Consider the following 16,601-nt stretch of genomic DNA (forward strand, 5'->3'; position numbering starts at 1 on the left):
GTATTTACTGTTAAGCCTTGTGTTAAGTTTCTGTGTATGTTAATTTTTTAATGTAAAGTGTTCCATTTACTCCTTACCATAAACTATAAGATAAATGCGGTTATTCCACAGATTAAGATACGTGAGCTCAAACAAGTTACTCAACCTTTCTACTGTGTGTGAGTTGTACTTAACAAACTAGGGCACACCCACCCATCTTTCTGATGTCACAGCTTACACTTTTACCTGCTGCCCTGCACTGCATCTCAGCATCTCCTCCATTGGAGAGACCGCCTGAGTCAGTCCACTTTGAAGCCGTAAGTGTGTGGCAGTGAGCTGCTTTATAATGGTACTGATGCCTCTGCATTGTTCCCAGCGCTTCTCTGGTGTCCCGAACAGCAGTGCGCTGAAAGCTCAGTTCCTGGCCAGGAGAGCAGGGCCCTGTGTATGGTGTGGGTAAGAGCAGAAGCCTTGCAGCTAGACTGACTTGGGTTCAAACCCCTGTTCTCACAAGTACTGGGTCATTTCACTTCTCCAGGCCTCATTTTCCTCACACTGTGAGATGTCTTTTTCAGGTGGTCATGGGAAATACATAAGGTAATACTTGTGAAGTATTTAGCCTAGTGTCCAGACCATCAGTGGACATAAAGAAGTTATTTAAAGTGTTTGTTATTTAAAATTTATTCAGCAAATATTTGTAAATGCTTAGTAAGTATGTAGTTTCACTAGAGTCTATGGTGGATCTTTCTACATAATTTTATTTATTCATTGTCTGTTAAGGGCTTAAAATGTTTCTGGTTCTAGCTTGAGTCCTGAGGTTACATTCAGGGAACTTATAATTTCTCTAAGTGCTTACAAAGATAAGTAATAGTGCCAGATAGGTTGAGATTTTGCAGAGATACAGCTAAGCATGGCTTAAGTTAGGAGGAGGGAGATATCGGTGAGTTAGAGTGACCAGGGTAGGACGGTGTAAGACAGAAGTCGCAAACGCTCATTTCCACGTTACTGCTTCTCTACAGCAAATCAGAAAATAAGTAGGAAGGAACCCAAAGCCAGAATGAAACCTGGCAAGGACAGGAGGAAGGGAAGGGATCCATCAAGACTGGAAATCTAAAAGCCATTATTGGGTGACTTCCATGGGGATCCAGTGGTTAAAACTCTGCTCTTCCACCGCTTAGGGGCATGGGTTCAATCCCTGGTCAGGGAACCAGGGTCCCACATGCTGTGTGGAGTGGCTATAAATAAATACTAGTTTTGTAGTTTATTCTGTGGAATCTCCTGAAGTATTTGGCAGTGATTTTTTTTTTTTAACCCACATTGGCCAAACAGAGCATATCTAAATTGTCTAAGGCTGGGTCTGACCTTCTGTGCTAAGTCACCTTGGTTGTGTCTGACTCTTTGTGACCCCACAGACTGTAGCCCACCGGGCTTCTCTGTCCATGGGATTCTCCAGGCAAGAATACTGGAGTGGTTGCCGTGCCCTCCCCCAGGGGATCTGACCTTAGGGACCATCTGTTTCCAACCCTTAGCTGGCAGCTCTGGAACCATTCCTTGATTGTTTCTGGCAGCAGATCTAATGGTGTCAGACCTAGGGAGAGGGACCTGAGCCGGGGGTCTGAGGCCCAGCCCTCACTGCCCTGCGCTTCCGGCTGACCGTGCTCTGACTGGTCCTGTCTTTGATTTGCTCTCCGGCAGGGTGTGGTGGAGTGCGTGGAGACGGCAACTGGACCAGGTCCACCTAGGCCAGGCCCTCCAGGCCACAGCCGTGAAGCAGCGGGCCCGGAGCCTCCAGCTGCAGGTGAGCCCGCAGACTCAGGCTGCAGGGTCCTCTGTGCATGTGTCAGGCCCCCACCACGGAGGGCACGCCCGTCTGAGCTTCGTGCTGCTGCCTCTGCTGGCCCTTCATGTAGCTCCAGGGGCGGGCGTGGGGGGGAGGCACCAGCTGCGTGGAAGGCTGGACTCTTCAGCAGAGAGGCTGCTGGAAGGAATGCACTAGGTGTGTGTTTTGTTGTCACTTTGTTTTCGGCTGCCCTGGGTCTCCCTTGCTTTGTGCGGGCTCGCTCTCCTGTGGTGAGCGAGGGCGTCTCCCTCGTCTCTGTGCGGCAGCTTCCGCTGTTGCAGAGCAGAGCTCTAGGGTGTGCGGGCTTCAGTAGTTGGGGTGCACAGGCCTAGTTGCCCCACAGCATGTGGGGTCTTCCCGGACCAGGGACTGAACCCTGCATTGGCAGGCAGATCCTTAACCACTGGACCACCGGGGATGTCCTGCTCCATGTGATTGCCAGTGGTTTTTAGAGAGCTCTTGCTAATCGTGAAGCTGGAATGGGATTTATGAATTTAATTATAAATATACTTAAAGAAACAGCAATGTATTCTTTATTTCCTCATGACTCTTTTCCCATAGCAAATTAGAAAACAGCAAGAGCAAAAACAAAGACCGAAAAGAAAGCCTGGCCTTTCTCATATAATCTTGCTTATTTCTTTGAGTTCTTTTTTGGGAACACCCCTGACTTTTGGTCAGTTGCAAAGGACTAACATCTCTACCAAATATATGGTCTTTGATAGACTTTCTGAATTTCTGTCACTTTTTAGTGTCTCTTGGATACTTATAGGGCTACCAAGTCAGTTACAGAGAACAGGGAAGAAGAGAAAAAGAGGTGCCCATTACTATATGTAGGAGTTATAACTTAAAAAAAAATATTTTACTTATTTGTGCCGAGTCTTTAGTTGTGGCATGTGGGATCTACTTCCCTGACCAGGGATCAAACCCAGGCCCCTTGCATTGGGAAGCGTGGAGTCTTGGCTGCTGGACCACCAGGGAAATCCCCAGTAACTTTTTTTTAAATTATTTTTTATTTTTGGCTGCTCTGGGTCTTCGTTGCTGCATGTGGGCCTGAGTTGCGGCGAGTGGGGGCCCTCTCGTAGCGTGGTGGCTTCTCTCGCTGTGCATACAGCTCTGGAGTGTGTGGGCTTCAGCGTCTGTGGTGCGCAGCCTTAGTTTCCCCACGGCGTGTGGAATCAAGCCTGTGTCCCCGGCAGTTACCACTGGACCAGCAGGGAAGCACGCCCCGCCCCAGTGACTTTTCACTAGACAGCATTTGCATCATCTTTGCAGGTATATGCAATATATGGAGACTGTGTGCAAACCACGTGGATCAGGGTCAGCACACTTGGCCACAAGTCACGTGTGGCCAGCTGCCTGTTATAAAATTTTACTGGGATGCAGTTACACCTGTTCATTTGTGTATTGTCTAAGCTGCTGTCAGGCTACAACGGCAGAATTGAGTAGTTTCAACAGAGACCACATGGTCTGCAAAGCCTAAAACAGTTATCTCACCGTTTAAGAAAAAAATTTGTTGACCTGTGAATTCACAAGGTCTTCTGAAGCAATAGGAAGGAAGTAGACTTAGTTGTTGCCAGTGATAATGTGGTAACAAGAACAGTAGGAGCAGTAATGGTGTTTTTGTGGTCTTACCGTCCTAGACTCTGGACTAAGACCCTCACATGTGTTATCGCAATTTTCAAAATTATTATTAATTTTTTTATTATTTATTTTATTTTTCTTTTTTTTTCTTTTTTTTTTTAGAATCCTATTCCAACTCCCTGCTCCAAAAATCCATTTAATATATTGTCCTTGGATAGAGGACGTATCAGATATTAAACTGATAAGAACAGATACTACACTTGATCTTAGCCAAAAGGCCGAGAAGCGATCAAAATTTTTAAAAGCCCATAGTATTAATACTTTGCCAACAAAGGTCCATCTAGTCAAAGCTATGGTTTTTACAGTAGTCATGTATGCATGAGAGAATTGGACTATAAGAAAGCTGAGTGCCGAAGAATTGATGCTTTTGAACTGTGGTGTTGTAGAAGACTCTTGAGAGTCCCTTGGACTGCAAGGAGATCCAGCCAGTCCTAAAGGAAATCAGTCCTGAATATTCATTGGAAGAACTGATGCTGAAGCTCCAATACTTTGCCACCTGATGCGATGAACTGACTCCTTTGAAAAGACCTTGATGCTGGGAAAGGTTGAAGGCAGGAGGAGAAGGGGACAACAGAGGATGAGATGGTTGGATGGCATCACCGACTTGATGGACATCAGTCTGAGCAAGCTCCAGGAGTTGTTGATGGACAGGGAGGCCTGTTGTGCTGCAGTCCATGGGGTCGCAAAGAGTGGGACACTAATGAGCGACTGATCTGAACTGATTATTATAGGTTAAATAACTCTGATAGCTGGCCCTGACCTTTGTCGTGCACCTGGCAAAGGTCAGGGGCAGTATTTGAACCCAAGCATCCTGAAAAGTGCAGTCGTTCCTTGACCATCATGCTGCCTTGTCCTTGTAGACTAGTGCTCTCAGGAGGGAGAGGGAAGTAGGTGAAAAAGCTGAAGCACAGGAACAGAGTGAGGCTGGTTTTCTGTCACTGAGGGACTCGGGCTGTCTCAGTGCTCGTCCCTCTCAGCCAGTCACTTTGAGAGCCTGTAAACTCGTTCTGCTGGTGTCACCATTGCTCAGCACACATTTAGAATTCCTTTTTGACTTTTGCCCTTGGAGCTTGCAACAGCGGCTTTGAATGACTATCTTCAGTGATAGGTTTTCATGATTTGAGGTTGGATTTAACTTATAAGACAGCCAAAAGTCATCCAGAATCAAATCCAGTGAAAAACATGAGCATTAAGAAAATACTGATATGGACCAAAAGTTTTGTGAGACTCTTAAGACAAATTTTATGTTGCAGATTATAAATAAAATCCTTGTGTCTGGTAAGTACCGTATGATTTACCAAGAACCTTAAGTCATTCCTCTCAATCCTCACATTTCTGAACTAGGCAGGACAGACATCATGAGATATGTGAAATTATAAAAAATGAAGTTTAAGCATAAAAACATGACATATAAAACACTTGTTAAAAATATTAACAGGAGTCTTCCCTGGCAGTCTCATGGTTGAGATTTCACTTTTCAGTGCAGGTCCAATCCCTGGTCCAGGAGCTTAGATCCCTCAGGCCTCACAGCCAACAATCCAAAACATAAAACTGAAGCAATATTATAACAAGTTCAATGAAGATTTTAAAAATTGGCCAACAACAGAAAGAAATTAACAGATATCCACATCTCCAACATACAGATTTAAAAGATGTTAACATTTTTCCATCCTTGCCCCAAAATTTGATGTAATTTACTGTAATTAAATTCATATTTCAAGCCCTCCCCATCCTTCCTTCTGTCACCTTTCCTTTTTAGAGATAACTCCACCATGATGTTGAAATCCTTATTCTCTTATATTTTTTTACTTGTAGACGTGTATGTATACAGGTATGTAAAGAATATATGTTCTGGCTTTGTGTAGTGAGGAAACTTATGAATGGCATCATACTTTACATTTACTTTGCAGTTTGCTGCTTTTTGTTTTTAATGCAACAGTGTATTTTTGGGGTTTATTCATTTTGATACATAGAGATCTATTAGCTGCATACATTCAGCCATTTTACTAAGACTCAGTTTATCTGCTCACTGCTGCTAAACTGTTATTTCTTCCTGGTTACTTTCTTTTTTCTTTTTACAGTTACAAAGTGTCACAGAGAGCATTCTTTTTTAAATTAGTTTACTTTTGGTTGAGCTGGGTCTTTGTTGCTGCTCACAGGCTTCTCTAGTTGTGAGCAGGGGCTGCTCTCTCTTGAGAGTTTCCATGCATGGACTTATTGCTGTGGTTTTTCTTGTTGTGGACCAGACTCCAGGGTGGGTGGGCTTCAGTAATTGCAGCATGTGGGCTCAGCATTTGTAGCTTGCGGGTTTAGTTGTTATGTAGCATGTGGGATCTTCCTGGACCAAGGATCAAACCCATATCTCCTGCATTAGCAGGCGGATTCTTTACCACTGAGCCACCAGGGAGGCCCCCTTGGAGAGCATTCTTAAACACACATCCCTGTGTGAGAGTCTGAGAGGTTCTCATCCCTGGAAGTGAAGCTGTTGGGTCTTTGGGTATCATCTCGTCATCCTTATCCAACGTCACCCGTTTGCTCTCCACTGCTGTGCCAGTTAACATGCTAAAATTGTTGTTCGGGTTTCTTTCAGACTCATCAGCACTTTGCATTGCCAGACTTGGTCATTTTCACCAATGTGATATGTGTGAGGTGGTTCTTCTTTGTTGCTTTAATTTACATTTCCCTGATTTCCTAGCGAAGCCCAGTATCTTTTCTGATGCCTGATTGTCATTGGGTTTCCGGTTTGGAGCATGTTACATCCCTCGCCTCTTTTTTTCTGTTGGGTTATTTAGCTTTTTCTGCTCCATACACATTGTCATAGATTTTGCTTATTAATCTTTTGGACTATTAGGTACACTATGAGGTATTTTCCTCTAGTCTATAGCTTGTTTATTTATTTTTTTGCTTTGTTTATGGTGCCTTTTTTTTCATACAAGTGTTTTTTTGTTTAATTATTTATTTTCTTTACTGTGATGAGTGTTGGTTGCTGCGTGGGCTTTTCTCTAGTTGTGGTGAGCAGGGGCTGCGGTCCAGTTACGGTGCGAGGGCTTTTCACTGCTGTGGCTTCTGCGGTTATAGAGCACAGGCTCTCGGGTGCACGGGCTTCAGCGGCTGTGGCTCCCAGGCTCTAGGGCACAGGCTCAGTGGTCGTGGTGCACGGGCTTAGTTGCTCCGTGGCACGGGGATCCTCCTGGATCTGGGATCAGACCCACGTCTCCTGCACTGGCAGCTGGACTCTTTACCACGGAGCCACTGGGAAAGACCCCCACACAAGTGCTGTTAATTTCATTGTCACCTAACTTGCATTTTTATAAGTTGTGTGAAACAGGGTCTTAGTTTGTCATTTTCCTTATGGGTAATTAATTTCTGCAGCACTCTTTACTGAGTAGTTCATCTTTTGTCTTTTTTTATACGGATCGTTAGTCCACTTCCATTTGGAGCAAGGTCCCATTTGTTCAAAGGTCTGTTCTGGGCTCTCTGGTCCATTGGTGTAGCTGTCTATCTCTAAGCCAGGATCACGCTATTTCAATTAGGATTGATAAGTGTGAGAGAGAGAGTAGGAAAGATTAGGCTGTGGTATAACAAGGAGGCAGGCTGAGTAAGGCTGTGCCCGCAAAGGCTTTGCAAGGTCTTTTTCCAGGGGGAGGGGCAAGCTCCTGGCTTTGTGTAGAAAAGAGATATGATCACACTTCCCTCTTAACAGGTTCCCTCTGGTTCATTGAGTGCTGCCTCTTGGGGAAGAAAGGGAAGAGAGATTTTGTGTTTTCTTATATTTTCAAGATGAAATAATGGAAATATAAACCAGAAACGGAAGAGGTGTTACCTATGAGGGAAGGGAGGGAATGTATGGGAACAAAATTTCAATGAATTTGCTTTGTTACACAGTTTTAAGTTTGGAACCATGTAAATATTTTATATAATTAAAAAAGAAAAGTAAGTCAAGAAGTAAAAGAACCAAGCCCTAGGATTTTAGAACACACTGAAAACAAATATATCAAGTTTGTAGCAATGACTACAAAAAGAATTACTTTAAAATATGATACTTTGACTCTTCATTCCTAGCTGGAAGTATTCTAAGGACACAGAGAACTACTAAGAGATATAAAATTGCATTCAGTAGTCTTATTGTTAGTGGCAGGTTTGGATTGTTGCGTTGAACTATTATAGCTACTTTGTAAGATAAAGCAAATAACCATGGCAGTGTCATTAAGAAGTGGATTTTCAGTATAAAGGGAAAGATTACAAGTATAAAATCAAAGAAACAAAAGCCCTGTAATCTGAAATTAGAAATGCCAGTATCAATATGGACCCATGATTTTTTTTTTTTTTTTACCTGAATTAGTGAAATTCTAACTATTGATTGACAAGACTTAGAGGCAGTGGCAGACACAGCAGTTAGCATCCCCAGTGCCTAAGCTGTGGTCTCTTATTTCCTTTTATTTGCCACTAAAAGGAACTGAGGTGTCTTTTGGGGGGAATGACTGATTCCAGAAATAGAGCAGGAACTAGACATCGTAAGCCTAAGTCCTAGGAGATGGTGTGCAGGACTGTGAGGAAATTAAGAGCTTGATGGCCTTGTGTCAGCAGGCCTCCTGTAGGCTTAAGACAAATTGTTCTGTCTTAATTTGACAATTTGAGCATCAAAAAGCATAATGACTGTCATGGATTGAAAACATACAAAGTATATAAAAATTCATGCATTCATAGAGGAAAAAAAGAGCTGATTGGTCATAATTTTGGGTTGTTAGAACGTTAATTCTATTCTTTGGAAATTAATGAAGACCAAAGTCAAGCATTTATCCTGCCTTTCCTGTACAGACTAATCTCTGAGAAATGAGAGGGTTAATGAGAGAATAAGGCTTTTTTAAAAAAATAGAATTCCAGTTAATAAAAAAATTCAGGAGTACTAGAATTAGAAAATTGTTGTTTTTCCTCCCAGTGAGAAAGTGGATCTGGGCAGTAGTCACCAGTGGAAACACAATAGAGAAATGTAAGGGAGGGTCAGACCGATGCCTCTGAGGCCACCGAACAGTCACTAAAGCTAAGGCAGCCTTCCATGCTGTGATGGAACTGGAAGGACCCCGCAGCACTTGAGACATGCCCCTGCCTAGAATTTGAACATGACTCCAGCCAAGCCTCACGTGAATCTTAATATCAGTTCGTAGGAAACACGGGAATTGGAAGGGCAGTTTAAAGACACCAGGAGGAGACAGTTGGCCAAATCTAAGACATGGAACAGTTTATAGGGTATGTGACCTGGTTTCTCCTTAACAGGTTAGTAGCATGAAGAGAAAAAAGGCTGAGAGGGAAATTGTCATAAAAAATGGAGAGATTTAGGGACTTCCCTGGCGGTCCAGTGGCTAAGACTCCAAGTTCCCAATGCAGGGACTTGATACCTGGTCAGGGAACTGGATCCTGCATGCCACGATAAAGATTTTAAGGTTGGTGCAGCAGTAATTGTGGTTTTGGACCCTGAATTTTAAATCATCATACCTGGGCTCATATATATCTTTATTAATTAAAATAGGAACCAATACAGTCAACACATTTTTGCCAACAAGAAATGAGTTTGTTTATTCCTATAGCATAAAAATCCATGCTTCAGAATTTGATGAACTCTTGGAAAGCATTTTCTGTGTCCTCCTGGTTATGGAAGCATTTTCCCTGCAAAAGGTTGAGATGCTTGAAGAAGTAGTAGTTGATTGGCAAGAGGTCAGGTGAATCTGGCGGATGAGGCAGAATATAGGATCCGATTTGTTCAACTTTTGAAGCCTTGATTGTGTGACGGGCAGTCAGGTGGTGTTGCTGAGAATTGGACCGTTTCTGTTGACAAGTGCCGCCTGCAGGCGTTGCAGTGTTCGGTGCATCTTGACTTGCTGAGTGCATTTCTCAGATGTAATGGTTTCACTGGGATTCAGAAAGCTTTAGTGGATCAGATGGGCGCAGAGCAGCAAACAGTAACCATGACACCTTTTCTGATCCAAGTCTGGCTTTGGGAAGTGCTGTGGAGCTGTTTCTCGGTCCAGCCACTGAGCTGGTCACTGCCAGTTGTCATATACAATCCATTTTTTGTCGCACATCACAATCCCATTGAGAAGTGGTTCATTGTTGTTGCGTGGAATAAGAGAAGACAGCACTTCAAAGTGACGAGTTTTTTTTATTTTTGGTCAGCTTATGAGGTACCCACTTAATTGAGCTTTTTCACCTTTCCAGTTTTCAAATGCTGAATAACCATAGAATGGTTGATGTTGAGTTCTGTGCCAACTTCTTGTATAGTTGTAAGAGATCAGCTTCTATGATCTTCTCAGCTGGTTGTCGTCAACTTTCAATGACCAGCCACTGTGCTCCTCTTCTTCAAGGCTCTTGTCTCCTTTGCAAAACTTCTTGAACCACCACTGCGCTGTACGTTCCTTAGCAGTTCCTGACCCAAATGTGTTGTTGATGTTGCGAGTTGTCTACTGCTTTGCAGCCCATTTTGAACTTGAATAAGAAAACTGCTTGAATTTGCCTTTTGTCTAACAGCATTTCCATAGTCCAAAATAAATATAAACAGCAAGTAATAAGTCATTAGGAGAAAAATAAAGCAAGAAATGCACATTAAAATGATGTGTAACATAACCACATTTACGAATGTATTTCAGTATCAAGTGGCAAAGTTCAACAATGGAAAACCACAATCACTTTTGCACCAACCTAATAGAAGATCCTGAGTGCCACAACTAAGACTTGGCACAGCCAAATAAAAAAGAATTATTTAAAAATAAGCAGCAAAATGGAGAGATTTAAGTTACAAAGCAATCACAACTAATGAAAAGGGCCACTGGCTGCTGTGCTAAGAACAGACCACGGAAAATCAAGGATAAAAGCAGGGAGGACAGTTAGGACGTGATTACACAGTTCCAGGAGAGGTTCTGGGCCAAGATGAGAGCAAGCTGGTGTTGGATTCTGGGTATGTTTTGAAGGTATTGCCAACAGGGTTTGCTACTGGATGGATAAGGTGTGAGCCTTCAGAGAAAAAGTCTGAGAGGACTCCCAGGTGTTCGGGCCTGAGTCACTGGACCAGTGGAGTTGCTGTTTACTGAGATGGGGGAGATGGGGGGAGAGGTGGGTTTGTGGGGAAAGATGGGGAGGAGCTGCATGCCGAGCTCCGTGTCTTCAGCCTGATGGGCCTTTCACTTGACCACACGGGGGTGTAAGGGAGGAGCTGGGTGTGTGCGTGTGGAGTCTTGAGTGCACACCGGAGAGGTAAACTCAGGAGTCCTCAGCACACAGGTTTCACTTGGAGCCATGAGACTGATTGAAAGCAAGAGGAGTGGGTGTAGCCAGCGGCACTGAGCCTGTCTGGTGAAGAGATGGGAATGGGCGGTGGGAGAGAGGAGAGGCGGAGGCGAGGAGCCCGGTGGAGACGATGAGCTGTGTCAGACACTTCTGGCAGGCGAGGACTGAGGTTTGACCTTTGGATTGAACACGTGGAGGTCATCGATGCCCTTGATAAGAGCAGTTTCAGTGAACTCAAGGAGGAGAGGATCTCCCTGCTTGTTGGGAGAAGAGAAGTGAGAAAGTAGACAGCCCTTCTGAAGAGTTTGGAAAGGAAAGGAGAGCACTTGGGTGTTGGTGGGTGGCCGAGGGGTCTGGAGAGGGCTGTTGGGTGGTTGGTTTGAGGCTCACTGATCTGTTCCCTTCCAGAAGTATTTGTGTGGTGATAATCTTTTGTAGCTTTATTTATTTATGGCCAGGTCTCCGTTGCTGCACGCGAGCTGTCTCTGGCTCCAGTGCGTGGGCTTCCCACTGCGGTGGCTTCTCTTGTTGCAGAGCTTGAGCTCTAGGCATGCGGGCCCAGGAACGGGCTTAGTTGCCCTGAGGCTTGTGGCATCTTCCTGAACCAGGGATTGAACCTCTGTCCCCTGCATTGGCAGACAGATTCTTAATTACTGGACCAAGAGTGAAGTCTAGTGTCACACTAGTCTGCAACTTTTACCCTCAATTTTTTAATTTTGACAAGTACCAAATCACAGAAAAGCTGGATACTTGCTATTCTTCACTAGGTTAACCCATTCTTAGCATCTTCCCACATTTGCTTTCTCAAGTGTATCAGTTGTATTTTCTGAGTCACTTTAAAGTTGCAGACATCAAGTTTAATCCTGAGTGAAAGTGAAAGTCACTCAGTCGTGTCCAACTCTTTGTTACCCCATGGACTCATATAGTTCATAGAATTCTCTAGGCCAGAATACTGGAGTGGGTAGCCTATCCCTTCTCCAGAGGATCTTCCCGAACCAAGAATCAAACCAGGGTCTCCTGCATCGCAGGGGAATTCTTTACCAACTGAGCGATCAGGGATGCCCCCACCCTGAATACTTCAGTTCATATCTCCTAAAACAGGGATGTTTTCTTATATAACCACATCCTCACTGTCATATCTAAGAAGCGTAATGTTGATATGATAATATCGAGACTACAGTTTGTATTGCAGCTGTATATTGTTGCTCTTCGTGTCAGATCCAGGGCCTAATAAAAGGCCACCCATTGCTTTCGGTTGTCACATCCCCAAAGGGAGAAATAACAGCACGTTTGAATGCTGATTTTAAAAATCTAGCAGAGAGAGAAAGCTGATGATGCAGGAAGGGGATGGGGGTAATTGCCAGAGTGATACACTTCAGAAGGTGAGAAAAGATGGGCTGTGTCGTGGCAGGGGTGACCTTTTGTTGGGAATGTGGAGAGAAGGCTGAGCCCCTGGAGGATGTGTGGGAGCTTGAGAAAATTGTCTTTTGATTGCTTTTATTTTCTTGGAGAAATAGAAAAAATGATATTCAGATGAGATGAAGGAAGGGAGAAGGGATGTCACAGGTTTACAGAGGTATGAAGGTATAAAAGAAGGTATCAAGTCATCTATGACCGTTGCCTTCAGAGTAGGGCAGGCGTATTGCTGGGTGTGCACGAAGACCTTCCCAAGGGTGCCTGTTTATGGATAATCTTAAGGGAATCCGTCTGCAGACCCTCGGTTTCTGTAGGTCCATGTCCTGTGGACGCACATGCTGAGAATGGGCCTCGACCATAGGCTTCCTCTGCCTTTGGAGGAAAACACAGAGCCTCACCTGTCCCAGATCTGAATTAATTATACCAACCCTTGGATTGTCCCTGCTTCTTGTAAAGTCATTAATTTTATTATTCCTCCTCTTTTCTTTTTTCCCTCTTAATCCAGGGGAAAAACCAACAACGCTGTGCTGGATCTTCGCTGTTCTGAGGGCTTTCTCTAGTTGCACTGAGCAGGGGCCGCTCCGCAGCTGTAGAGTGCGGCCTTCTCAGCTCAGTGACTTCTCTTGTTGCTGAGCATGGGCTCTCGGGCCTCTGGGCCTCTGTCGCTGCAGCACACAGCCTTCAGCTGTGGCTCCTGGGCTCTAGAACACAGGTTCAGTATTTGTGGTACACAGGCTTAGTCGCCCTGAGGCATGTGCAGTCTTCCCCAGCCAGGGATCAAACTGTGTCTCTCGCATCAGCAGGCAGAGTCTTTACTGCTGGACCACCAGGGAAGTCCCAGAATGCCCTTCTCAAAGATCCTCTCACTCCAAATCCCCTTCACTTATGAGCCTGCTTTGGAATCGCCACTTGTTCGTGTTCTGATTTCACCCTTTGCAGCGTGTGGGTTTCTGTTTTCCCTCACCTGTATTTCACCTCTGGTTTCCTGCCTCCCTTAATGGTTGTCTTTTCTCTGGTTTTCAGGCTTGGTCAAGGTGGCAGGAGCAGCTTCTCTTTGTCCGGAGGGAGAGACGGAAGACGGTCTCTGCGGTGAAACACCTTCAGCGCCGACAGCAGTGGAGAGCCCTCGGGGCCTGGCTGGAGTACCTGCAGCTGCGCAGAGAGAAGAGGCTACAGAGCCGTGAGTCCTGGGCGCCAGGGGCAGAGGGGGTTGCCGTGCCCACTGCCGCCAGGGTGGTCGTGTATTAACGGGAGGTAGTAGCAGTTACGCCACAGATTTTGAAGGAAGAGATCGAGGAGGACAATAAAGCGTCCTTGATTCACGTTTAAGTTATTTCCTTCTGTGGTCTTTTTCAATATTCTATTCAATTTTTTCTTTATTATTTTTTATTGAATGAAAGATTCTTTACATTCTATAGAGCTTTATAAATTTCAAAGGTTTCACACACATAATCTCATGTAATCCCATAATAAGCCCCCTCCCCACTGGCAACCACTATATTCTTCTCCACACATCTGAGTCTGCTTCTTTTTTTTTGTTTGATTCACTAGTCTGTTGTATTTTTAGATTCCACGCCTAAGCGACTTCGTACAGTATTTGTTGTATCTGACTTGTTTTACAGTAGTGTTTTGTGTCCTCGTCCCCTCAAGGGACCAGAGGTCTCCAGAAGAGGCTCCTATTCAATGTATTTAATTCAGTAGGATTTTAATTATGCTATATATACTGCAATTATTATGATTAGTATGACACGTACGGTTTTGTATCTTGCTTTTTTTCCATACGACTAATCGATGCTTTCCTGTGTCTTTATTTTTTATAAAATTTTTTTTGTGTGTAGGGACCATTTTTAAAGTGTTGAATTTGCTACAGTATTGCTTCGGTTTTATGTTTTGGTTTTTTGGCCACGAGGCATGTGAGATCTTGGCTCCCTGATCAGGGATCGAACCTGCATCCCCTGAATTGGAAAGGTGAAGTCTTTTTTTTAACTTTTTATTTTATTTTGGGGTATAGCCTAATGAACAACGTTATGATAGTTTCACATGGGGACTCAGCCATACATATACATGTATCCATTTGCCACCAAACTCCCCTCCCATCCAGGCTGCCAGATAACATTGGGCAGAGTTCCTTGTGTTATACAGTAGGTCCTTGTTGATTATCCATTTAAAATACAGCAGTGTGTACATATCCATCCCAGACTTACTAACTATCCTGAAGAGGAAGTCTTAACCACTGGACTGCCAGGGAAATCCCATAATTTTTTTTTTTTTAAATGACTGTGTTTTACAGGGGGGTGCTTACCTTAATCTACTTAGTCATTCTTCTATTAATAGATGTTTGGGGAAATCCGTGGCAGTCCAGTGTTAGGACTCCATCCTGTCACTGCTGAGGGCGAGGGCTTGATCTTTGGTTGGGGAACTAAAAGCCCATAAGCTGTGTGGTGTGCCAAAAAAAGAGAGAGAAAACAGATATTTGGATTGTTTGTCCCTAGTTGTGCAGATGCATGATTTATGATGTTTTCTGAGCACTATCCTGATGGTTTAGTTTTCCCACAGTAGGTCAGAAGTAACGATAAATTGGTCATGAATGCCAGTACTTTTTGTCCTTTAGTTTCTCGAGCCCACACAGAAGTCCTGGCCACAGGGTTAGGCTCTCCTGCTTCCTGCAGGATTCCTAGCCTACCAGCACTGTCTCTTGGGAGATCTAATGTGCCTACTTGAAAATAGTGACAAGGGACCCACTGTCTGGATGCCCAAGCCTGGAAATTGAAGGCATGAAGCTATTTAATGATGAGCTGCAGACTAATACTTGCCTTCACTTAAGGCATTCCCATTCCAGGACCAATGCCCTCCCCCTCTCTGGCCTTAAGCTCATCAGGCCATTAGCTAATTAGTCTTAAAAGGAGATGGAACCGGTGGCCTGTATCAGCCTGGCTGAAGGCTCACAGAAGCCTCTGCCAGCATGTCGACTGGGTCGTGTGTCACTGACTCATTCCCTGAAGTCCCGAAATGCCGGTAAAGAGGCAGGAGTAAAACGGAGTTTTCTTTAGAAACAGCTGTCCCCGTTCCTGCTCCTCAGTTACTAACCAAGGAGCTTCAGTCCATTGACAGAATCCTTTTCTCTTTCCTTGGAGAGTGGAATTGTGTAGCTAAGGAGTTCATAGTAACCCTCCTCTGTTCAAAACCCTTTTTTTCTAACGTTCTCTGGGGAGCAGCTGCCTTGAATCCCTGCTGCATGCCAGTGGAGGGTTTCAGCTCGTCTTAGAGATGCCTCCAGCTTGTTGCCCAGCCTTGAGGGGGCAGCACTGAAGCTCCTTTCTCTGTTGCAGAGGTGGCCGAGCGATTCCACCACGTCACCCTGCTCCAGACGCACTTCTGTGCCTGGTGGCAGGCCTGGGAGCGGAGGGAGAGCCTGCACGCCCACCACGCGCAGGTAGAGGGCCTGGCCAGGAGGACGCTGCTGCGGAGGGCCTTGACTCGCTGGAAACACTGTATCCTTTGCATTTCTCAGGACTGTCCTCCAGCTCAACCAAGACAGTGAGAGCCTGGCAGCCTGTAAGACAGTCAGGAGATACGTGGGAAATGGTTACCCAGCAGTTTCGGACAGTCCTGATCTCTGGTCAGCTTTTTTAAAAAAAAATGTGTTCCATTCTGGGAGTACTCACACAAAAGAGTGCATATAACAAACATTTGTAGTTTAAAGAATAATAGTAAAATGAACACAACTCAATGGAAAATCGCACACACTCCAGTCTGCTCCTCCCTGACTGTATTCCCTTTCCTCCCCCTCAGAAGCATTCCTGCATTTCATCCTTTTCTTCCTGCCCATTATATGGTGGAAAGAGCATGCCGTTTCTGCTTCAGAAGTTTGTTTCATTTTACTTCTGTTTCAGAAAGCCTTCTGTCCTTGGCGGCCATGTTGTTAACAATCGCAGCTTCTGTTCATTGAGCTGTTGCTATGTGCAGACATTGTGATTATCTCCTTAATCCTCATAGCAACCCTGTGGAGTGGGTGTTACGATCTCCGTCTCACAGATGAGGAAGCGGAGTCGGGGATGCTAAGTGATTTTCAATCTCGTTGGCAGAACCAGGCTTCTGACTTCAGTGTACTTTCTTAATCCCCACCCCTGCCACAGTCTGTGCCCAGGCTTAGGATTTGGACTGCCCTGGTATTCACTCACGTTTTCGTTTGTTCACTGAACTCTTGTTTTAAACCCCTGAGTTCTGGAATACAGGGAAACCTAGAGACTTAACAATAGCTCATTGTCAACTGGGGAAAATAGACATGAAAACCAGTCTGTGTAAATGTGGTGTGATAAGTACTATCATAAAGGTCTGTATTAAGTCCTGCTAGAGCTGCTGTGGAGACCTAGCCAAAGAGGTAATTGATGTTTGAGCTGAATTTAAGCCTTGGGGGCTGACACGTTCTCCTGACGGGGGAATCAGG

At 44.6% G+C, this 16,601-nt stretch overlaps 1 protein-coding gene and 1 pseudogene across 8 annotated transcripts in view; one reads left to right on the plus strand and one right to left on the minus strand.

Moving 5' to 3' along the window:
• SFI1 (SFI1 centrin binding protein) overlaps nt 1–16,601 on the plus strand; it is an 86,687-nt gene that overhangs the window by 40,902 nt on the left and 29,184 nt on the right. For all 8 annotated transcript variants that reach the window (XM_070475603.1, XM_070475602.1, XM_070475601.1 and 5 more), the window contains 3 exons: nt 1,675–1,777; nt 13,178–13,334; nt 15,484–15,645. In XM_070475603.1, the coding sequence (XP_070331704.1) occupies nt 1,675–1,777; nt 13,178–13,334; nt 15,484–15,645 (422 nt within the window). The remainder of the gene's footprint in view (nt 1–1,674; nt 1,778–13,177; nt 13,335–15,483; nt 15,646–16,601) is intronic.
• LOC139037915 (U2 spliceosomal RNA) lies at nt 3,559–3,690 on the minus strand (annotated as a pseudogene).

This window comes from Odocoileus virginianus, chromosome 12 (genome assembly GCF_023699985.2).
Source record: "Odocoileus virginianus isolate 20LAN1187 ecotype Illinois chromosome 12, Ovbor_1.2, whole genome shotgun sequence".
In the NCBI taxonomy this organism is placed as follows: Eukaryota; Metazoa; Chordata; class Mammalia; order Artiodactyla; family Cervidae; genus Odocoileus; species Odocoileus virginianus.